The sequence below is a fragment of the Sciurus carolinensis genome, chromosome 1, assembly GCF_902686445.1.
Source record: "Sciurus carolinensis chromosome 1, mSciCar1.2, whole genome shotgun sequence".
In the NCBI taxonomy this organism is placed as follows: Eukaryota; Metazoa; Chordata; class Mammalia; order Rodentia; family Sciuridae; genus Sciurus; species Sciurus carolinensis.
The window spans coordinates 171,546,210-171,571,828 of NC_062213.1; the positions used below are offsets into that span (position 1 = coordinate 171,546,210).

At 34.6% G+C, this 25,619-nt stretch overlaps 1 protein-coding gene across 2 annotated transcripts in view; it reads left to right on the top strand.

Moving 5' to 3' along the window:
- Spata6 (spermatogenesis associated 6) overlaps positions 1–25,619 on the top strand; it is a 132,501-nt gene that overhangs the window by 15,349 nt on the left and 91,533 nt on the right. For both annotated transcript variants that reach the window (XM_047519826.1, XM_047519833.1), the window contains exons 2-3: positions 4,568–4,705; positions 5,686–5,734. In XM_047519826.1, coding sequence (XP_047375782.1) covers positions 4,568–4,705; positions 5,686–5,734 — 187 coding nt within the window. The remainder of the gene's footprint in view (positions 1–4,567; positions 4,706–5,685; positions 5,735–25,619) is intronic.

A 25,619-nucleotide genomic window follows, 5' to 3' on the forward strand; every position in this document is an offset into this window, starting at 1 on the left:
TTATGTCATCTTCACATATGTCTTCCATGTGCTTCTAATTGTTAAATAATCATAAGCTGTCTTTCTTTGTCTCTTATAACAATCTTTGTTTTAATGTCTGTTTTGTCTGATATTAGTAATCGCTGGAGCTTAATTCAGTTAAAGTTTGTGTACTACATTTCCCCTGTGTTTTTACTATGAACCCATTTGCATCCTTGAATCTGAGGTGTGTTTCATATAGCAGCATGGAATCAGACAGTAGTTGTTTTTTGAAAAGACACACATTTTATTAATATGTAAAAAAGAAAAATCGTCCAGCTGGATAATATGAAGTTTGCCTCTATCTTTTGATTAGAGTATTTAATTAACTTGCCTTTAATATTATCATAAAGATAGATTTAATTCTATCATTTTACCATTTTTCTATGAATCTTTTTTATTTCTCCATTCCTCCATTAGTGGCTTATTTTTCTATTTGCCATTTTAATTTTTTCTTTCTTTTTTATTATTTTAATGTTGTTCTGATGTTTACAGTTAGCATCTTAATTTATAATGAGTGTGGATTAATACCAATTTAATTTCAGTAGCACACTTTTGAAATGCTTCTGTTTTATTCTGTCCTCCCTCACCATCTTCATAATATTATTCACAAATTGTCTCTTTGTTCATATAATCCTATCAGCATAGTATAATAATTGTTGCTTTATGTAAGTCTCCTTTACATAAGAGAAGTTAGAGAATATATATTTATTTACTTTTTATATTTACCCTTTATGGTTTCTGGTGCTCCTTATTTTTTCATGTGATTATGAGGTACTATCTAGAATCCTTTCAATTTCACCTGAGGGACTCTCTTTAATATTTACTTTAGGAAAGTTCTGCTAGTGGTAAATTATTTCAGTTGTGGTTTATCTGAGACTCTCTTAATTGTCCTTCCTTTTTGAATACATTGTTTTGGATATTATTGCTTAAAAATTTTCTTCCTTTAAATAAGTCATCATACATCTGGTGTCATGTTCATTCTTATTAAGCATTTATGGAACCTGATGAATCACTTTTTTCTTTTTGCTTTCAAATTCTCTGTTCTTGGGAATTCTTTTGACTATGTTCTGTTGAAAATTTGATTATGTGTGTAACATGGGGTTCTTTGATCTTATTGGATGTGTTGATTATTTTTCTTTAAACTTTAGGAGTTTTCATCTATTATTTCCTGCAATATTCTTTTTGGCCCTTTCTGCTCTCCATTCAGGGTTCCCACTCTATTTATTGTGCTGTGCTTGATGATGCTCACAGGTCTCTGAGACTGTTCATTTTGTTTTCATTCTTCTTTTTTGTTCCTCAGTCTGGGTAACCATAATTGTTTTAGTCAGCTTTTTCATCACTGTGACCATAAGACCTGACAAGAACAAATAAAGGGAAAATTTGTTTTATTTTACAGTTTCAGAGGTTCAGTCCGTGGTCCCCAACTTCATAGCTCTCTGCTCAAAGTGAGGCAGAACATCATGGTGGAAGGGCATGAGAGAAGAAAGCAACTCAGGACATGAAAGCCAGGAAGTAGAGAGAAAGTTCCATTCACCAAGACAAAATATAACTTCTCCTGACCCCATCTGCTTCCTCCAGCTATCTCCTACCTGCCTATGGTTACTACCCAGTCAATCCTCACTAGTGGATTAATCCACTGATTAAGTCATACCTCTCGTAATCTTGTCATTTCACCTCTGAAAATTCTTGCATTGTCTCACACATGAGCTTTTGAGGGGACACACCTCATATCTAAAAAATAATAATAACTGACACACTTTCAGGTTTATCTTTTCTTCCAACAGCTCATGACTGTTCTTAAACTTCTCTAGTGAATTTTTCCTTTCTGTTTGATAGATTTCAACTATTTGGTTCTTTTCAAATGTTTAATTAGTATCTATTGGTATTCCTTACCTGATGAAACAGCATTGAGATACTTTCCTTTTGCTCTTTAGTCAAGATTACCTTTATTCCTTTGGACATGTTTACAATAGATTTAAAATCCTTGTTTAATAAGCCCAAATTCTGGGCTTCCTCAGGGACATTACCATTGACTACTTTTTCTGTGTGTGAGCCAAGCTTTATATTTCTTTGCATATTGTAATTTTTGTTGAAAACTGAACATTTTAAATAATATAGTGCAGAATTCTGTAAATCAGACTTTCTCATTCCTCAGGTTTATTGTCTCATTGCTTTTTTTTTTGGTTTGTTTTCCTGAAAGAATTGTGTGAATGTATTCTTAGTCATGTGTGACCACTGAAGTCTTTGCTCAGTTAGCTTATGTTCTATTAATGATGTGACTTCTATTTCCTTATACGATTTGAAACAATAAATATCTCTAGCTTTTGCTAAGGATCTCTGTGGGCATATTGGGGTGCACTTTCTATGCCTTGGCAAGCAGTTTGCAAGTTGGCTTTAGCCTTCATTTCTAACTTTACCAGAGCTTCAAGGTCAGCCAAAGAATGAGAGATTACAGCTTTCTCAGCTCATTTCTGAGCATAAGTACAGCCATGAACATGTTTACGACCTTTTAAATCTTCAAGAATTATTGCTTATTATTTTCTATTTGTCCCATCTGATTTTTGTTAATCTCCCTTTTCCTACTTTCTTTTTGGATAGCTTTCGAATATTGTTTTTTAAAAAAACGGCAGAATTTGTAGCATTGTACTTGAGAAAAGAAGTCATGCCTCCTTGCATTTGTTACAAATTGGAAAGAGACTCAACAGTTCCAGTCAGCACAATTACAGCAGTGCTGTACAATAGAAATACAACATGAACCTCAAATTCAAGCCAAAGATCTACTTTTAAAAGTTTTAGTGACTGCATTAAAAAAGTAAAAGTAGCAGTTAAAATTAGTGTTAATAGTATGTTTTATGTATACCAATACATTATACTATTATTTTTTCAACATGTAACTAAAATAAAATTTATTGAGACATTTTACATATGTTTTGTATTAAGTCTTAAAAACCCAGTATATATTTTAAACCTACAATCCATCTCAAATTGGGCTGTCCACATCTATAGGCCTAAGTGGATAGTCACTTCTATGTTGAATAGGAGAGATTTGGAGGGACTTTATGACAATTTTGATTATAATGAGGTAGAGTAGGAAATGATGCTGCAGAATATTTTCTGAAAACCTTAATTTTAGTGATCACTTGTGAATAAATTAGGACAAAAGTAGGAAATAGAGTAAGGGAGAAATGGAGACAAAATAGCTGGCCCCCAAAATAATCTTGACTGCTGTGTACAAGGGAACATGAAGTCTTAATTATTTATTCAGTGTAACAGAGTGTGTTTTTATGACAGATGATATGGGTTTTAAGCTAATAATAACAGTAGCTAGCATAGATGAATATGGTCAGGCTCTGCTCTAAGTATTTTGGATGTATCAACCTTATGACTCGTCTACTTGGTGACTTTTAGTTAGTAAATCACTTAAACTTTCTTGGATTTCTGTTGTTTTCATACATAAAATGTCTAAAGCTGGACTAGATAATCTATAAACATCTTAATACTGAAGGTCCATTTCTTTTGATACAAATGAGAAAGAAAATAAAATTTCTGTCCTCATGGAGTTTATAATCAAGTAAAAGGAATAAGGCATACCCACTTCATTAAAAAGACATAGGTAATAATCTTACCTTAAGAGAATTTCAAAGGCTAATTAGAATTTAAAACATTTTCATGTGTATAATAAATTCACAATAACTGTTCAAATAGATTGCATTGAATATTGGTAGCTGGCAAGTCAAGGAAAATTTGTGTGGAGATGGCGTTGAGATATGTTCCTGGGTGGGTAGTAGGAGTTAATGAGGAGGAGATGGAATGGAGTAGTAAGGAGTTTCCACTCCTTATGTTATGTTACTTGTATTATGTAAGCAATGAAAGATTGCAGAGACCTTTGATATCCTATTAAGAGTATGGTTGATCACTAGCAATGGAGTATGGCAGGGACTGGATAGACTGTGCTATCTATTATTCAGAAACTCAACATTTTCTGCCTAATACTTTCTGTAAATTATAATGAGTATAATTAAATGCAATTTAATCTTTAAAAATACCTCATTGAACTAGAAACTTTAGCTTTGAAAGTATAATGTTTTCGATAAGAGTATCTCTGGACTGCTATTTAGGGTGATAAAAATCAGTTTGTGCTTTTTGTCAGCATTTTTTTTTATCCTCTAGTATGTTTCATTTTTGCTGAATGTTAATTCTTTGTGATTAAATGATGCTCAATAACTTTATGTCAGCATTCAATATAAAGTGGGAGCCGAAGGCTTGCTTTTTAAAACTATTAGTGTCTGTCTTAAGAGCCAGTACACAGTGCTTCAAATGTGGCACAAATAATCAAATGGAAAATCATAGATTTCTCAGTGATGGAAAATAGAAAGGCATTTAATTTCATTTAGTTAGTAAATATTATTAGATTTTCTCTCTCTTTACTTGTGAGTACTTTTATTAGGTTACCAGACTACTCTTTTTATGTAATAGCTGATAAGGCATTTAGAGAATAGGTCACAGAATTTATAATTTACATATCCATTTATCTAATTTCTTTCAGGTAACTTGTCCAGGAGTGGTGCTGAAAGACAAGGAGGACATCTATCTTAGCATCTGTGTGTTTGGCCAATACAAAAAGACACAATGTGTCCCAGCCACTTTCCCACTGGTCTTCAATGCCAGAATGGTGTTTGAAAAGGTGAGTTCAAATATCAGATCAAGTATGAAAAAGAAGTGGTTCCAATTTTTGAATAAAAGTCCACAACAAATTATTATTGCTGACTATGTGCTTTGATTTGATTTAGAATGACAGCTGTGACTTAAATAATGCTTTTGATTCATTATTACCAATTGCAATTCTTTCTTTTTTCTTTTTTCTTTTATTTTGGTAGTGCTAGGTATTGAGTCTAGGGGTACTCTACTACTGAGTTACATTTCTAGCCCTTTTTCTGTTTTGAGACAGGATTTTTCTAGGTTAACCAGGTAGGCTTTGAACTTGCAATCCAGCTGCCTCAACCTTTTGAATAGCTGGGAATATAGGCATGTGCCACTATTTCTGGCTCCCATTGGTCTGTCTTCCTTTCATCTTCCCTACTTCCCTCTCTCCATTACCTGGTATCTGCTCTTTTCCATAAACTGTTTAAGCCACTGGAGACCCTTGGTAAACAAGGCAAAGTCCTCCCCTTTGGAGCTTAATAAGAGAATGAATACAAGGTGAGGGGATTAGAGGGGTTATATATTTTAAAGGGTGGTCAAAGAAAACAATAACATTTAACTTGAGCCTGAGTTATGACATCAGGTCAGTTATTTGAAGGTCCAGGGGGAAAGCATGCTAGGTAATGGAATCATAAATTTAAAGGCTTCCTTTCCTATTGGGTATACACTTGCTGAGGTGGAGGAGCACCAAGAAGGCGGATCTGATCATGGTAACATAAGGGGAAGAGTACTAATAGATGCTGTTGGAGACAGAGTCAGAGCCATCTATAAAATTCGTTGATTTATAAAATCATAATAGACATGGAAAGCAGAGAGGAATGGACAGTTACCATGAATGTCAAACATTTCTTGAGAAAGGAATGTTTTGAGAATGGGAGGGAAAAATCAAAAACGTTCTTATGTATAACTTCCTTTCACTTCTTCGTCCCCATCCTGCTTCCCCTTATGTCCCTCCCACTCTAGGTGTTCCCTGAAGCAGTAGACCCTGGAGATGTGGTTGCACAGCTTGAGTGTAAGTTCTTGACTTTTAAATTCTTTATTCTTAGACATTTTAGAAAGTAACATTCTTATGTTTTTTTAATCCTGGGTTAAGTAAAAATTTGAAAAGATATAACAATTTCAAAAATCTTGAGCTGATTTTTTTTTAATACTTTTTAGAATTTCATGTTATCCCTGCTGATAAAAAAAAAAAGTTTAATGTAGTGAATCTAAGAATTATTCCTCTTCCTGTTTTTGCCTATGAAAAACAAAGAAAAGAATTATTTAAACCTTCTATTGGACAAGATGGTATGGAGTGTTTGTGACCTAAGGATAGAAATTTATATTAGTTGAGTCTCTGCCCTGCAAACAAATCTGTCTGTAATCTCAGTGAATTACAAATTAAGGGAGTAAATAATAGAGGATAAGAGTAATGGTAACTTAAAATACATATGCCTTTTAATTTTGTATTATATTCATTATATAAATAAATTATTAGCATGAGATTTTTTTTTAAGGCTGAGGATAACAGTACATCTTTCATAGTACTAGGAATCAACTACAAAAGATCTATTTGTGAAAGTAGCACTGTAGAAGTGTATACTTTGGGAAAAGTTACTCAAACTCTATATGAAAGGAAATACTGTTATTATCCTTATATTTAGATGGAACTCTGGAATAACCAGATTGGTTAAACATGTAACTGTGACTCAAAAGGCCAACCATATTGGGCATCCCCATCATCAGCTATCTACTTCATACTTTCTTCCCTTCCTGCCCCATTGAACTCCAACAGTGCAGAAATATGGAATCTGGCACCATGCTAGAATCTGAGTATCTGTGGAGAAAACAGGTCAACCTATTGTCTGTTTTCATGGAAATTTTAGTTCAGCAACTATTCTTCAGAGAACTCTTTTTGGCATGTGCCAGTGTTTTATTCATTTTATAGCCATTTATAGCACTTGGTTTTGTATTTTCCACTGTGTCACACTCGTTAGGTAATAGTCTAGGGCCAGTGAGTGAAATTTTAATTTTTCCTGGACATTATGCTCATTAGTTGGGATACTAGATAACTTGGGGAAAAAAAAATGAGAACATGAGAGGTTCCATCTTCTAAGGTCTTCTTCAATTTCTTTCTTCAGTGTTATAATTTTCATTATAGAGATCTTTCACCTCCTTAATTTGATTAATTCCCAAGGTTTTTTCTGAGGTTATTACGATGTAATAGTTTTCCTGATTTGTTTTTCCCCTCATCTGAATCATTGTTAGAGTACAGGAAAGCTATTGATTTGTGAATGCTGAGCTTGTATCCGGCTGCTTTGCTGAATTATTTATTAGCTCTAGAAGTCTTGTGGTAGAGGTTTTGGATCTTCTAGAATAGGATCATGTCATTAGCAAGTAGATAATTTGACTTCTCCTTTGCCTATTTATGTCCCTTTAATTTCTTTCTCTTGCCTGATTACTTTGGCTAGAGTTTCAAGAACTATATTGAATAGGAGTGGTTTGTTTGCTATATTGAATTCTGTCTTGATTTTCATTGAGTTGATTCCTTTTCTGTTTATCTTCATGTATTTGGCAGCTTTGGAGTTTGTTTTTGGGTTTCTTTGTATGCAGTACATCTTTAAGTATTCTTTATAGTGGTGACTTAATTGTCATTAATTTTTTTAGTTTATCCTCTTCATGGAATAATTTTATTTGTTTAGGGTCAGATTTGAGAAGTCAGAAGTAAGCCTTACTGGCTTGCCTTTAAATGGGATCTGGCATTTTTCTTTTTTCAACTTTCAGTATTCTTTCCTTATTTTCCATGTTAGGCATTTTGATTGTGATGTGTCTTGGAGAGATTCTTCTTTGATCTTCTCTATTTGGGGTCATGTATGCCCCTTGTATGTGAATGTCTATCTCTTTTCTAAAGTGGGGAATGTTTTCTGCTGCTATCTCATTGAAGATGTTCTTAATGCCTTTATCCTGTAACTCCATGTTTTTTTTTTTCTATTCCAGTGACTCACAGTTTTGACCTCTTGATGTTGTCCCAGAGATCTTGTATATTTAATCATGGTCTTTTTTTTTTTTTTTCATTTATTGCATACTGCGTATTCAAGATTACATATCCTGTCTTTAGGACTTGAAGTTCTATTTTCTGTGCAATATAATTAGTGGGTGATGTTTTACAGTGAATTTTTTATTTGATTCATTGTTTCTTTTATTTCCATTAGGTTTTGATTGGTTTATTTTCAATATCTTTTATCTTTATTGTTTGAGCCTCCTATATTTGTTCTCTTAATCCATTCCTTACATTTTCTTTTAGTTTGTTTAATATTTTTATAGTCTTTATCTGGAATTTTATCCCCTTCCATATCTGTGGGTTCTGTTGGGAGATTTTGAATTTTGGGGGGAGATTCCTTTGCCTGTTTCTTCATGTGATCTTGTGCATCAATTGACTTGGCTTCCTCTCCCTTTTATATACAGGTGTCCTTTTGAATGTAGTTATCTGCCCACCCCAAACTTCTCTCTCATTTTAATGTGACAAGATCATACTATCCAGAATGATAGTATGAAGTGGGGCCTGAAGTTCTTCTCTTGTTGTTCCTCTTTGGGGTCTGGCTATTGGTTTTGGGTTTTTTTCTTCCCTTTTGAATATGTTAAAGCATTCTTGAAGCTCAAGCAGTGCTAGATCCTGTGTGGAGTGAAGTTTGCTGGTACTTGGTTGAGTTGTGTGTATTACTCAGCAGGAGTCTCTACTCTGTTGAACTCGAAGTATCCCACTTTCCAGCCCTTCTTAAAGAAGGGGGAAACCAAAATAGTAATAATGTTAATGACAGATATACAATCTTAAAATAATAAGTCTCTGGTATTTATTTTGACATGTGTGTCACTAATTACTACCTATATAGGAATGGTGCAGTTAGCATTTTACATCAGTACCAACAATAAATAGCCGTGAACTTGATCAGACACTTGACAGCAGGCATCTATTATGTTATCCTAATAATTACAACAATACGAATAGGGTGTGTATTACATAAACTATTCAGATAGTGTAATTACAGTTTCCTAAGTAAAGAGAATATAGGGTCGGGAGGCAAGAGAAAGTGAGATATTTACAAAGTGAATAGCAGAATAGCAGGAGATAGGCAGAGATTTTAGCTAGAAAGAAGGAGGAGTAAAAAAAAAATAATGAAATGTAATAAAAAGGAAAAGAAAACAGGGCAATTTGGTGATTAGTGGGGGAAGGGAGTGAAGAAGTGGCAATAAAAAGAAGAAAATCCAAGGTACAAACAAACCAACAAATATAAGATCAAAACAATTCAAACCCATGTGTAATTTTACTCCCACCCAGTCAAACCACAGCTAAATAATTCATGGTGAAGAATCAATTAAAATTAAAATAAAATTATATGAAAAAAATATTTTTTTTCAAACCTGTCCATGCTGGGATAACACACTCACCCAGTCACACTAACATGCTCAATCATGCAGAATGAAAAAAATAAAAAATAAAAGATAAAATAAACTGAAATAAAAAACTAAAAAAATTAAATTAAAAAATAAAAAATGGGGAGTGACTAGGAAAATCAAAACTTTAATGAGAAATTTAAGACTTATTTCTGTTGAAGTGGACAAAACTGTTGGTAAGGATGAATTTTCATTCTTTGTATTATTTTTAGGCTCTGTATCCCATGGGTCAAGGGCTGGGGGTTGTTAAGTCCAATATTTTGGTGTGTTCCTCATCAAGCTGCCAACTGTTACAGCTAGGAGCCAAAGCCGCAACAGATCTCAGTTTCCCATCTCCCAGTGCAGGGTGGGGTGGACTGGGGAGTGCTGGCAAGTGGTGTACTCCAATCTCGGAACTGGTGCAGAGTTCTACATGGAAATTCTGTAGTTGGGAGTTAGTCTTGGCTGAACTTTGAAACTCTGTTGATGGGCATTTGAGATTTAATCCACACTCCTGTTGCTGGGGAGATGCTAATCTCTGCTGGATGCCTGGATCTCAGAGGCCTCCTATAAATTCTACTTTTATAGTTCAGAGTCTAAACCTCCACGGATCTCAGATTCACTGCTGTGGATATGAATTACCCAGGGTTAGACCTGGACTGCAGATGCTCCTGTCTGACCAATTATTGTTGTCTTTCAAATAGCTCTAATGGGACGTCAGCAACAAAGGAACCTGGATCACCCTAGGCACAATTTTCTTCGCACCTGTTTCAGTCATACTGCTCCAGTCATACTCTGGACCCCACAATAGGCAACTGTTGGATCATCCAGGCAGCTTCCTTTATGACTTCCCAATCTCCTGCCTCTGCTTGCTGCTGCATGATTGCTTATCAGTGGTTCCCACCACTAGCCACCCTGGTTCCCACTGAACTGTCTTCCTGTGCACCCAGCAATTTTGGGTGCTTTTCACTCAACAACTTCCTCTACCATTTCTACATTTATTAATATCAGCCTCACTCTATTCCACAGGTTTCCCCAAGGCAGTTTTTTTCATCATAGTTTCCTCTTTGTCTGTCTGTACTCTATTTTCCCTCAGCACCCATGACCACTGCTGCCACCACCAGACAAGCTGGCTCATACTATTTCTTATACTATGGTCAAAGTGTCTAACTTTCTATGTCTGTATGGTTTCTTTTACTATTCAGTATTGAATTTTAGTGAATTCCCTTTAGTTACCTACCTTGCTGAGGAGCAGTCTTCCTGCTTTTAAAATCTTGAGCTGAGAAACTGCTGAGAAGTGCACCCTTCTAATCCACCATCTTCTCTTTCTGATATTCCACCTTTTGATATCATTCTCAAATTCATCTTTCTCTGCCAAATATTTAAATATTGGTATCCCACTACTTCACTTCATTGGTCTCTTTTTACTTTATTTCTGCTCTCTCCTTACATTATGTGCTCTAAAAACTTGGTTTCAAGTATTATCTTTCCTCGATAACTTCCACATCAGTGTTTGTCCTCAACCTCTCTTGTGAGCCTGTATTTTAAATTCCTCACTTCCTGTTTTGCAATCTTTCTTCATCTCTTAATCTTTCCTAGTATGAAAAGTTAAAAATGCACTAAAAGTAGATAGTATGGAATGATGAAGCTCAATGTACTTATCATCTAGTTTCAATGATTTTTGAAACTAATCTTTTGCTAATCTCATTACTTTTTTATTCTGTTCACTTTAAAGAATTGTTGGGATAGCTACAAGAATTTGTGTACATTATATCATTTCATTATAAAAAGTGAAAAAAAAAAGTATAACAACCTGCTGGTATCATACCTAATAAAATTGACAATTCTTCAATAAAATCAAATACTTAGTTATTATTCATATTTCACCAGTTGTCTCCAAACCATCTTTTTACAGCTAGTTTCTTTCTTTTTTTTTTTTTTTTTTGGGGTGCTGGGGATCGAACCCAGGGCCTTGTGCTTGCAAGGCAAGCACTCTACCGACTGAGCTATCTCCCTACCCCCCAGCTAGTTTCTTGAAATCAGGATCTAGTCAAGGTATGGTGCACAATTTATATATTGATCTTTATCTCTTTTCTTTTTATTTTTTTCCCCCTCTGGCAGTGGCCTATACTTTGTTTTAGTGTTATTAATTTGTTAGAAAACTAGGTCTTTTATTAAGTTTTGTGTAGATTATTTATCCCCTTATTAATTGGACCTAGAGGTTTGATTATATTTAGACTTAATTTATTTAATTATTTAGCAAGACTATTTTATGGGTGGTCCTTTGTAATTATTGCATCATGTCAAGTGGCATAACATTTCTGATTGTTTTTAGGGATGCTAAGATTGGTCATTTGGCTACAGGCAGCATCAGTCTGATTCCTCCATTATAAATTTTTCATCAGCCTTTAATCTGATAGCTTTAGCATCCATTGAGATCCATCTTTTCATTAGGGGTTATACAATTGTTATTTCTATAATATTTTCATTCTTTTGAATTTATTAGCTAGGATTTTTTTATATTAAAATTTTTTCCTTATCAGCAATTTGATTCTTTTGAAGTTCAATTCCTCCTGAAAAGTCAGGATAAGTGCTTTGTTCCCTCTTTCCCTTTACTTAACACTTCAGTGAGTTATATTTTATATATATATATATATATATATATATATATATATATATATAATAAAGTTTATCCATTGTAACTATAGTTTAATTATTTCTAAAAAAAAATACAATTGTGAGCCATCATTACTACCCAATTTAGAACATTTCTGTCCCCCAAAACCATTTCCTGATACCTATTTACATTCAATTCCTATGCCTGTGTCCCAAATCCAGCTACCTCTGATCTGTTTTCTGTCTGTAGATTTGCCTTTCCTACAAATTTCATATAAAGAGTTCATGTAATATGGCTTCTTTAATTTAGAATAATGTTTTTGAGTATCATACATATTGCTCCACATCTAAGTAGTTCATTTCTTTCTACAGCTAAACAGTATTCTATGGTATGGGACCCTTTTTCCTCCACTAATCTTTCAATGGACATTTGGACTATTTCCAGTTTTTGACTGCTATTAATAATGTTTGTGTATATATGTGGAAATATACTGGGTTGTATGTTATGTTTAGGTTTTTTAGAAACTATTAACATTTTTAAAAGTTATTGCACCATTTTACATTCTGTTATGTTTTAGATATGAGATATCCACCAAAAGTTCATGTATGAGATGATGCAAGAAAGTTCATAATGATTGCATTATGAGAACCTAAACCTAATCAGTACATTAATCCACTGATAGGGATTAAGGAGGGGTTAACTGTAGGCAGGTAGGGTGTGGCTGGAGGAAATAGGTCACTGGGGATGTGCCTTTGGGGTATGTGTAGTTTGTTCCTGATGAGAAAGTTCTCTATGCTTCCTGGTGCCATGTCTTCTGATTTGCTCTGCCAAACCCTTCTGCCATGATGTTGTGCCTCATCTCAGGCCCAGAACAATAATGGAGTTGGCCATGTATGTACTGACACCTCTGAAACTATGAGCACCCAATAAACTTTTATTCCTCTACATTTTTCTTGTCAGTTCTTTCAGTCATAGCATTGAAAAAGCTGACTTAAACACATTCCCACCAGCAGTGTATGAAGGCTTCAGTTTCTCTGTTCATCCCTCAGACTTGATATTGTCAGTCTCTTGTGACTTCAACTTCACATTTTTAGATATGAGCATAGAAACCCCTCCGTGTTTATGAGATCCATGTGAATGTTATGGTTTTCCCCATTCTCTCACCTTCAGTCTGCGGATGTTTTTGCTTGTGAAGTGAGTTTCTTGGACACAGCATATTGATGGGTGTTGTTTTTTAATCCAAACTGCCAGTCCATGTTTTTTGATTGATAAGTTTAGACCATTTACATTCAAAATTATTATGGAAGTATCATTTGTATTTCCAGTCATTTTGGCTTATTTATGGTTTTTCATTTTAATTAGTTTCTCCTTTGATTGACTAGTCCTTCAGTGCAGTTCTTCCCTCTGCTGGTTTTCATTTTTATTTATTTTGGTGAGAACGTTCTGTGTGAAGACTTTCTAGTTCTGAATTCTTTTAACTTTTTTTTTAAGAAGATTTTTGTTTCATCATCAAATCTGAAGCTTAATTTTGCTGGGTATAGCATTCTTGGTTGGCATCCATTTTCTTTAGAGCTTGGTATATATTATTCCAAGACCACCTGGCTTTGAGCATCTGCGTTGAGAAATCAACTGAGATCCGTATTTGTTTCCCTCTAAATGTAACCTGTCTGACCTTTTTCTCTGACAATCTTTAAAATTCTATCCTTATTCTGTATGTTAGGCATTTTCATAATAATGTGCCTTGGGTCTGTTTTAATTTTGTATATTTGGGGTGCTGTCTGCCTTTTATATTTTATTTTCCATTTCATTCTTTAGGTGGGAATTTTTTTTTTATGTTTAAAAATTTTTTTTATTGTAAGCAAATGGGATACATGTTGTTTCTCTGTTTGTACATGGAGTCAAGGCATACCATTGTGTAATCATAAATTTACATAGGGTAATGTTGTTTGATTCATTCTGTTATTTTTTCCCTTCCCCCACCCCTCCCACTCCTCCCACCCCTCTTTCCCCTCTATACAGTCCTTCCTTCCTCTTTTCTTACCACCCTCATTAACCCTAACCCTAAACCTAATGCTAACCCTAATGCTAACCCCTCCCACCCTCCATTATATGTCCTCATCCACTTATCAGCAAGATCATTCATCCTTTAGTTTTTTGAGATTGGCTTATCTCACTTAGCATGATATTCTCCAATTTCATCCATTTGCCTGCAAATGCCATAATTTTATCATTCTTTATGGCTGAGTAATATTCCATTGTATATATATGCCACAGTTTCTTTATCCATTCATCAATTGAAGGACATCTAGGTTGGTTCCACAATCTGGCTATGGTGAATTGAGCAGCAATGAACATTGATGTGGCTGTATCTCTGTAGTATGCTGATTTTAAGTCCTTTGGGTATAGGCCAAGGAGTGGGATAGCTGGGTCAAATGGTGGTTCCATTCCAAACTTTCTGAGGAATCTCCATACTGCTTTCCAGAGTGGCTGCACTAATTTGTGACCCCACCAGCAATGTATGAGTGTACCTTTTTCCCCACATCCTTGCCAACATCTATTGTTGCTTGTATTCTTGATAATCGCCATTCTAATTGGGGTGAGATGGAATCTTAGGGTAGTTTTGATTTGCATTTCTCTTATTACTAGAGATGTTGAACATTTTTTCATTTATCTGTTGATTGCTTGTAGATCTTTTTCTGTGAAGTGTCTGTTCATTTCCTTAGCCCATTTGTTGATTGGATTATTTGTATTCTTGGTGTAGAGTTTTTTGAGTTCTTTATATATTCTGGAAATTAGCACTCTATCTGAAGTATGAGTGGCAAAGATATTCTCCTTAGGTGGGAATTTTTTGATATTATTTCATTGAAAAGATTGTGCTTTCCTTTGGTTTGTATCTCAGTGCCTTCATCTATCCCAATAAATGTTAAATTTGGTCTTTTTGTGTTATCCCATTTTTTTTGGAAGTTCTGTTCATGGTCTCTTAATATCCTTTCTCCATGGTCAACTTTATTTTCAAGATTATATGTTTGTCTTCATTGCCTGAAACTCTGTCTTCCAAGTGGTATAGTCTGTTGGTCATTGAATTTTAAGTTGATTTATTGATTCCTTTATTTCAAGGATTTCTGCTTGATTTATTTTCAGAATCTCTATATCTTTATTAAAATGATCTTACCCTTCCTGTATTTTCTCTCTGATGTCACTCTTTAAGTCATCCTTTACCTCATGGATCAGTTTAACTATGTACATTCTAAACTTTTTCTCTGACATTTCTTCTAATGTAGTGTCAGTGGATTCTATTATTGGAGCATCTTGCTTTTTTTGGGGTGATTTCTTCCCTTGTTGTTTTATGTTGTTTGTGTGTCTACCCAGCTAGCAATATGTATCTGAGTCAGCAGTTTCTACTCTGTAGACTTATTATGGCCCTACAGGTTTCTAGTACCTTGTCATGAAGGGGGAGACAAATGATAATAGCAACCAATGCAAACATATACAGCCTTAAACCAAATAGCTTCTGCTAATACACTTACAGTTTTATCACAATAAACAGAAATGATATGTACAGTTATTGCCTAAAATAAAAACAGTAAGTTTGCTGGATGTTTACAATTTTGAGTGGTGGACAAGAGGAGAACAGAAGTGGTGTAGATTGTGATGGTTATGAGTAAGGAGGATAGAAGTTAAAGGTAAAAAATTAAAGGAAGAGAAGAGAGAGCAATAGAGGTTGGCTGTCAGCAGGAGTAAAAGAAAGAGAATCAAGGGAAATGTATAAGTGGGAGAAGTAAAAATTAAAAATTAAAAAAAGAAAAAAGAAAAAAAAAGGAAAGAAAAATAGTAAAAATAAGAGAGTAGAAACAGAATCAAAATATACTTATCAGATTTCCTAGTCCTCAATAAACCGATCCATGAAAAATAATTGGTTTCAATAATGGTAGAAATGTAAGGGGGAAAAAAAAGAAAGAAAAAATTTAAAAAAAGGAAGAAATGTTGATGAAAAGTTGGGAAATGGTTTCTCTTGGAGATTGAAAGATTTTCAGCTTCCATTCTTCTCCCTAGTGTGGAGTATGATGTTTGCTCCACTCTCAAGATGGAGTTCCTAGGGTGAGAGGGTTAATTCTGGAGGTGGAAGTGGGATTTAGGCTTAGGCAGGCTCCAGTCTCTTTACTGAATGCCATTTGGCCTGGAGATTTTAAATTGGTGTACTTCCAGGGCCCTGCAATTGCCAATCTATGCTGGAAGGCTGTAACCCAAGGATCTCCTTTGGGTTCCTCTCATTGGTGGTGTAGGAGCCAATTCTTAGTTCACTATGTCACCTACAGAACCCACCATTCCTGGTCTCAGGTTCATTCTCCAAACTTAACTCTTCTGCCCCTGCCCTTTCAAATTCCTGGCCAGGAGCTTTTCTCCCAACAGGTCCATCAAGCAGCCAGATTGGAACAGGGAGGAAAGCCAGATGGGTTTCCATAATCAGATGTCCCCTTTATAAACCTCTCTCCAAGCTTGCTTTTCTCCTGATCACTTAGGCCCACTCGCTGTCATGTGTGGATTTACCAGGCTTGTTTATTGGACCAGACTCAGGTCTTCCAGAAATCAGCTCCCTCAGCTGTCATGGCGTCCCTACTGGGGCTGTAAAATGGTTCCTCCCTTTGTCCTCCATATGCCACTGGGAGTAATGCAATTTCTTTCCTATACAAGGATATTGTGCAGTGAACCGGGCAGTGTCTTTAATCTCTAAACTCTTCGTACCCAGACATGCCTCAGTTTTCCCTGTGATTCGGGATTTTTTGATTCCCTTATCACTTTATTGTGTTCACTGAGGGACATTTCTGGCTTGTGCCTCTGGCTGCTGCTTCAGCTTCAATGGCTATGCCACTGGAGATTCCTTCCCTATTATATTTGATCTCCTGAGTCCCCGATCTGTTTTGTATTAATTTCCAGCAAAGTCCCCCCTCATTTTTGTCCATTCACCCACCTTGCAGAGAAGCTGCCTGTCTGTTTTTCTTGGTTTCTTATGAGGGCGTATCTGGGGAAGTAATCTCTCTGTTCTGCCATCTTCTCCTCCTACTACCTCATTGGAGACTTATTTATGGCCTATCTTAAGATCTCTCTTTGAAAATGTTATACAAGTGTATTTAAAACAAAATGCTTTGCTGATGTTGATTGAAATATTCTATATCTGTCTAAAGTCATGCATTGCTTAATGACAGGGATCCATTCTCAGAAATGTGTTGTTAGGTGAATTCATTGTCCTGTGAACATCACAGAGAGTACTTACACAAACTCTGATATTATGCCTACTACACACTGAGGCTATATATAGTCTGTGGCATTTTCTTCTAGGCTACAAACTTACATAGCATGCTATAGTTCTGAACAGTAGGCAACTGTAGCACAATAGTCAATATTGTGTATCTGAATATATCTAAATATAAAAAATCTACAGTAGCAAAGTACTAGGGGATAGGGATTTTTCAACTGCATTAAAATCTTATGAGGATCACTGTCTTATTTGTAGTTTTTTGTTAACCACAATATCATTATGCCATGTAGTACTATTTCAAATAATTAGGTCAAGTGGGTTGATAATAGTTCTCTGTATTCTGATCTTATTTTGGAAGTGTTTTGTTATTTTATCAATTACTAAGAGAAGGATATTTAAATACTTAATGATAATTATTTGCTTCTCTTTTCATTTATATTAGATTTTGAATCATATAACGTGATGGATATTAACTTATTGCCCCTCAGTACCAAATTCAGTCTTGTCTGTTCTATAGAAATGAATTTGGGCCCTTCAGATATTTCTTTTCTCTTCAGTTGGCACTGAAGCTTTGTACATTAGAGGACCATTGAGAAATATTGCTGGGGGAAATACACCAGGTACTGGTGTGTTCACTTGACTTTTCTCAGTATCAGACTTCTGAAGCCCAGGTATCTTCTAGCCAACCATAGCTTCCCTCAGCTGACCACCTTTGGAGTGGTTCTGTAGTGAAATACTTCTGATGAGACACCTCCCTTCAAATAGCTTCCTGGATAACCAAGAGGGAGGATTTTTGACAAGTTTCAGAAGGTAGATTTCTAATAAGTGCCACTGACATGGCACTATAATGACATTTCTTTCAATGAACCAAGATGGTCCCTCCTCCCCCAAGGTCCTTTCTCCCCCAAAACAGGAGAAGAGGTTGGGGAGCTTTTCCTTAGGTGTTTTGTTTGAACTGTAGGGATAATGGCTTTTTCTCTACTGGCTACATCTTTCTATATTATCCCTCATTACTTGAATACCTTGTTGTAGTTAAGAGTCTTTATATTAAAGTTTGTCTGTGTGACTTATCTCTTTTAATTGGACCAGACTGATATATTTATGTTGAATTTGTTCTGATTTCATATATATTTATAATTGTTATATCTTCTTGAATCTTTTAAAAAATTTTTTTATTCATTTATTGATGTTTATTTTTACAGACTGCATTTTGATTCATTCATTGTACACAAATGGGGCACAACTTTTCACTTTTATGGTTGTACATGATGTAAATTCTCACCATTCATGTAATCATACATGTGCATAGGTTAATGATGTCTGTCTCAGTCCACTATCTTTCTGTCCCCCACCTTCTCCCCCCATTTCCCGCTACACATTCCAAAGTTCCTCCATTTTTCCCTAACCACCCCCCCATTATGTATTATCATCCACTTATCAGATAATACATTTGGCCTTTGACTTTTTGGGATTGGCTTATTTCACTTAGCATGATATTCTCCAACTCCATCCATTTACCTGCAAATGCCTTAATTTTATTATTCTTTATGGCTGAATAATATACCATTGTGTATACATACCACAGTTTATCCACTGAATCTTAACTACATTTATGTTGACAGAATTCATGGTAGCAAAATTGTGTTGTTTCAGATTTCTAATATTTCCTATCAGAGTCTCTAGAGTGTTTCATACTTTTCATCAGATCTTGAGATTTATTCTAGTCAGGGTAGGAAGGGGGATGCAGTATGCTGACAGTTTAGCCTGCACAGGTTCTGCAGTTCTAAGAACTGTATAGATCTCTAATGAAACAGGAAAGGAAAGGAATGGGTGCTGACGAGGCAGCTCATGGATGAACCTGCAGTGAGCCTCCAAACTGTTGAACCTTTAAATGTGAACAGAGTGTAACAGAAATGATAGAATCAGCCAACTGAAATAAAATGTAAAATTGAACCCAAAGAAGTAAACAATTTGACTTTATGCCAATGGAAGCAAATAGAAGTATTTCAGACAAGGGAAGTTACTGATTCTGCTCTTCCAAAATTTCTACTTACCTATTCTCTTATTGGAATTGAGAACTGCTTGTATCATTTCCCATTGTTTAAAATACAAAATTAATGTGTGCTTTTCTGTCAGTCGAAAATCCAAAGTTCAGTAATTAATAATATGTTATCTAAAAGTAAATTGAACATGATTGAAATACTCAGAATGATCTTAGTATTCTCTTACATGGACAGTCTCATAAATGGTCAGATCCGTGAATGACCTTAGATAAAATGATTACAATAGTCTTTGGATACAATATCACTTAAAATGTCCTATGTTTATTATTGTTGGTAATTTTATATTATGATTATTGTTATTTCTATTGGTATATTGTAGAACTTACCGATGCCGTTTCACATCCTATCTGCACCTCTAAGGAAACACCACATTTTGGAGTCACTTCAGGATTTTGAGAAAAATAAGTTATATATATATGTATATACACATATGTATATATATTTATATAAAATATTGAATACAAGTGATAATTAAAGCCATAATAGGGCAATTTTACATTCATTCATGTGCAAGATATTCTCTTGAAAAATATTTTCCAGTCCTGTAGTCTGCTAGAATTATATCAGTTATGCCTAAACTATATACTGGGAACCATTTGTACTCAAGGAAGAATGGAAATATTTTCTACTTTATAGACTTCTATCCATCCTTTCATAGCCTTCTTAAAAAGTTCTGTCTCCAGAACTTGCTGCCTCACTTATTTCCAGTTACTACTTAAAGTTATCATAATTAGAAAAGCCTCTCTTATAACATATACAATAGCACCCCCTTTGGTCAATATCTCAATCTCTGTCTCATTATTTTTAGCATTATAACTTCCATACCAGGATGCTTTTTGTGTTTAGGGTATTGCCATAGTTTGGATATTTAATGTCCCCCCAAGGTATGTGTGTTAAGGGGTTGGTCCCCCGGGTGGTGCTGTTGGGAGGTGAGAGTATCTTTAAGAGGTAGGGCATTGTGGACAGAAGTCCTTAGGTTATTAGGGATGTTTCCTCTTTGGGGATAGTGGGACCTCCTCCCTCTGGTTTTCTTCTGGCTCATGAGGTGAGCAGTGTTTTTCATTATTGACTCCTGCCATGATGTGCTACCCTCACAATCTTGAACTGGAACTCCAGACCTATGAGCCAAAATAAATCTTCTCTTTGTATTAGTTAAATACCTCAGGTGTTTTATTATAGTGATTGGCTACCACAGATATGCTGTTTAAATTTCTGCTAAAATAGGACCTGTAAAAAGGATACTGCTCAGGGCAAAAATATGAATGAATGAAATTAACTGTTTTTCTTCCTAGAACTGATATATTATTTATTTTTTATTTTGTGTCTTAATTAGAGTGATAGTTTTTATAAGGACAGAAACTTTTCTCTCTCATTCACTGTTATATCCCTAGTATAGCAGAACCTGGAACATATGGGGCATTTGATATCTAAGGCATTAAATAAAATATAAACTCATTATGTAACTGCCTCTAATTACTATTTTGTGACTTTTAGAACTATCCTATTGAGAGATACCTATTTATAATGTTACAATCCTTTGATTAGAAACATATTTTGTATTTGCGAATTTATAATAGAGTAGCTGTTTGGGTTTCCTTCCCTTCCACATTTTGATGAAGAGAAGATTTCATCATTCTTTATATGGCAGTAGATTTCTAGGTGTCACTATTGAGTTCTCTTGCCTATAGGGAAAAACAGCATTTTCATTAGAGGCCCTGCTTCTGAGCTTGTAGGAATTAGTAATTACCTGGTGTCTGGGATATTTAAAATACATTCAGGTGAGGATTTGAAGGCTGAGAATAAATTCTTAAAAGTCTATGGATGAGAGTATCTCTGACTCAGTCCTCAGGAGAGCTTGTAGGACTCCAAATTCATGTTTTAAATCCACAATAACAAATACATTCCATCTAATTTATCTTTACAGTCAGAGCATGTAAATAGGCATTTAGAGGAAATTATTATAGCAATTGTTTTTGCTAGTAAGGCTAACAGTACTCTGGCAATTTCTCTTAAGGTAGTTTCTGTATCTTTTTGATTTACTATATGTGACTAGAATTTCTGGGGTATTATAGTACATTTAATTTGTAACTCACACTACAAGTGTATGTTAATATGAATTTTCGCAGAGGAAGGAGGAAAATTGTATTCAGTTAGAAGATAAAGAACAGCTGTAAAATGAGTTTAGTTATACTATATGCTCCAGTAGATGTAATTCATGTTAACTTAGTATTTGGTTTACAGCAGCATTAGTTTTCTATAAAGATTTTTTTCTTTAATAATTTAAGGTCTTGCCCCTGAAGTAGTTTTTTACTGCAGTAAAGTATAAACAACATAAATTTGCTATCTTAATCATTGTAAGTGTACAGTTCAGTGGTATTAAATATATTTATAATGTCCAAACATCATCATCATGCATTCCCATAATTCTCTTCATCTTGTAAAATTGTATGTAACTCCATACCCATTAAGCAGTAACCCCTTAATTTTCCCTACCCCAAACTCCTTAGCAACCACCATTCTACTTCCTAGCTCTATGATTTAACTGTTCTTATCATCTGTGGAGTCATACCAAGTATTTGTTCTTTTGTGACTCACTTATTTCTCATTGCAAAGTGTTCTTAAGGTTCCTGTTGTAGCATATATTAGAGTTTGATTGTCTTTAAGGATGCATAATATTCCATTGTATGTTCATACCACATTTTGCCTATCTGTCCATGAGTACTGGGGTTGCTTCTATCTTTTAGCTATTGTAAATAATGGTGCTATCAACATGGGTGTTAGTCATCTTTTCATTGCCATGACAAAATACCTGAGCGAAACAAAGGAGGAAAGACATTTATTTTGGCTCATGGTTTCAGAGATTTCAGTCCATGGTCAATTATTTCTTCACCTGTGGTAAGGTGGAAGGGCATGGCGGAAGGTCATGGTGAATCAAAGCTGTTTACCTCATGGTGGCTCCAAGTAGAGAGAGGAGGGGGATGGGGACAAAATAAATACTTTAAAGTCACAACCTTAGTGACCTACTTCCTCCAATTAGGCCCCACTTCTACAGCTCACACCACTTCCCATTAACACCATCAGCTGGGATTAAGCCTTTAACACATGAGCATTTGGGGTATATTCCAGATCCAGACTATAATAGCATGCAAATATTATTTGAGGTCCTACTTTCAGTTGTTTTGCACATATATTGAGATGTAGAATTGCTGGATCATATGGGAATTAATTTTTTTTTTGAGGAACTATCATACTGTTTTCTGTAATAGCTATACCATTTTACATTCCCATCAATTGCACAAGGGTTTCAATTTCCTGTTATTTTCTGTTTTTTTTTTTTTTTTTTTAATTTAGTTTTTTTTAAATTAAAATCTTTTTTAATTTTTACAGAGAGCTTTTTTGAGACATCTTAATGGGTGTGAGGTGGTATCTCATTTTAGTTTTGTCTTGCACAATGTACCACTCTTGGTGATATTTATAAAGCATGGGTGTGTGCACTCACATGCACGCAAACACAGCTTTCTCTCTTAAAAGCAGGGAAAAACTTTTATTGGAAAATAGTTTAGAAGTATACAAAAGAGAATAATGAACATGTATCCACCACGTAGTTCAGTAATTATCAATTCATGGCTAATTTTTTTTCTAATTATATCTCCTTATTTCATCTCCCCTTTTCAGATAATTTTGAAGTAAATCTCAAATATCTTATTCCTTTATTTTTAATAAGGATATCTAACCTATAGGAACAATACTACATCACACCTAAAATGAAGTTTCTTGATTTCAACAAATATCCATTCATTTTTCATTTTCCTATTTTATAATTTTTCTTGAATTGATTATATATATATATATATATCTCCATACCTTGTGATTGGTTGATATCTTATAAGCATATGTATTCCTCTATTAATATTTATCTCTTCTTTAATCACACTTGATAATGTTTGTGATTTTCGGTGTAACAATCTTAATATTTTCCAGTACTTTCCTAGATACCTTATACTTTAACCAGATTGTAATCTCATTTAATTTAGATTATAATGCCATTTCTAACTATTGCTGGTACAGAAAATATATTCGCTTGACTTCAGCATATTGATCTTGTTTCCTGCAAACATACTATGTGCACTAATTTAAAAAATTGTGGCTTAAGATTCTTTCATTTTTACCACATGCCTTCTTAAGTAATAAGAAATATATATATATATCTTATTATAGTATCTTTGATTAATTTTTATTGCTTTATTACATTGCTTAGAACTCCAGTAAAATGTTGAAGTCAATGATAGTTGTAATAGCAATGTGTGAAGTAAATGTCTTATTCTTGACCTCAGAAGGAAAGTTTCAACTTTCACCACTTGGTGTTTTATTTACTTTAGGGTTTTGGTTGAAAGTTTTTATCAGATTAAGAAATTTTCCTTCTGTGTTTAGTTTGCTATTTTTCCTTTTTAAGGAATGATGGCTAAATTTTATGAACCATTATTTTCTACTTTATTCTGTTAATGTGGTAACTCATATTGCTTTATTTTAAAATATTGAATCCCATTTATATATTGATAGATTTGATAATACTTGAGTTAGGATTTTTACGTATAGAATGTTATTTTATTTTCTTGAGTTTTTTGTCAGGTTTTAGTATTAAGGTTTTGCTGGGCTATCATAAAACAAATTGGAAAATGTTCCTTCTTTTACTGTTTCTTGGAAGAGTATATAATTGGTATTTTTTTAAAAAATTATAATTTACCAGTAAAGTTGTCTGGATTAATGTTTTCTTTCTTTGTGTAGGAATTTGATCTTATTCATATATCCTTATTTTTAAGTAACTCTTAACTGTCATATCCTTTCATCTATAGATATGGATATCTAAAACACAGGACTTGGTAACAACTAAAATATGAGCAATTTTTTAATAACAAATATCTCATTAGGTCACATTTTCCTAATTGTGCTATGATTGCATACTATTTTTTTATTGGAATTGAGATGCAAATAAGGTATGTCCAATAATTCAATAGCATGGAATTATTCATAATATCCTCCTAGTAGTTTTAAACATCTTTGCGTCTCTCCATTCCTGATATTTGTAATTTTTGTTTGTTTGCTTTTTTCTCTTGGCTGCTCTTGCCAGGAATTTATGAAGTGATGAGATAGATATCTTATACTAGCAATGCCTTTGGTTTAAGACTACTTCTTTTATAGCACAGTCAAGCTGGCTGTCTTTTAATTTTTACATGTTATACCTTTGTCTATGTTCTTATTTTCTGTTTTCCTGTGCCCTTACAGTTTACATATATGGCTTATGACTACCATGTGGAGTTTTAAAAATTCAATGTGTATCTTTTAATGGGGCCACTTATATTATTTCAACAATGCATGATAAAATTATAGGACTGTCCAAACATAATATCATCACTCAAAGAGATAGTAGTCCAAAGTCCTATCCTCTGAAGACTCCATAACCAGTTGAATGCTAGCTGTGCAAATGGCTTTCCTTCTCTAAGCACAGGATTCTGCATTTGGGTCTTGTTTGAATAAAGTGAAATAGCACGCATAATATAAGTGGTGCATAGTAGACGTTTAATACAGCCTGATTATTATTGTTACTCTTGGTTACTTTCCTGATCCCATGTATAAGACTAAGAAGGCTAGGTGGGGGATATAGGTGGGTAGTTTCCATCCCCCATGGATATTTCCTTTCCCCTATATAAGTTTGATTTGATATGACCCCAGAAGGCTGAACTGTAGTTCAATATTTTTTTTTTTCCTGAACAGAATGCTCTGGTATACTTAATAATGCTTCCTTTTGCCTTGGAGGTATAAGGGGATTTTCCTACTAGTGAGGACCCAGTAGAGTACTGAAGGTAAAACTCACAAAATATGACCCTCTTCCCCATGAAGGTCTTTCCAAGATCTCTCAGGCTTGTCCACACCAAGCCTGCAGCAATTTGTCAGTTATAATTTAGGTTTTTCTCCCCTGAGTCCCACAGAAGATTTTTGCTTGTGGGTTTATGCTGTGTTAAGTTTTGATTCTCTATATAAACCTGTCTCTGATTTTTGGGAAAGTTGTTTTTCCTGTCACCTCACTTTTCTGATGGATCTAAGAAGAGTTGTGAATTTCAGCTTTTTACTCGTTAGGGTGTGTCATGACTCCACGTATCATTAACTTAGTTTCCCTGAACTAGGGCAGTGAGTCAGATTAGAAATATTATAGGTATGAGAAATTTAAGAAGTAAAGACAAGACATGGAAATAAGTGAAACAGCAGGATCTAATGGGGACCACCTCTGATGGAGGCTGGATCCAACAACAAAATGGAGCCCTCACGCTTTATTTAAATTGGTGGGAACACCAATGGGATTCATTGTGAAGAACTTCCTGAGGAAAACAGGAAGAAGATGGGAAAAACAACTTGGTTGGGGCTTAGCAGGTTACACCCACCTCCTCTATCTCAGGACAGCTGGGATTTGAAGTCAAGGTTTTTGAACTAATAAGTTCCATGACAACAGAACTTCCCCTATCAACAGAAATCACTGTGCAAATGGATATTCCCT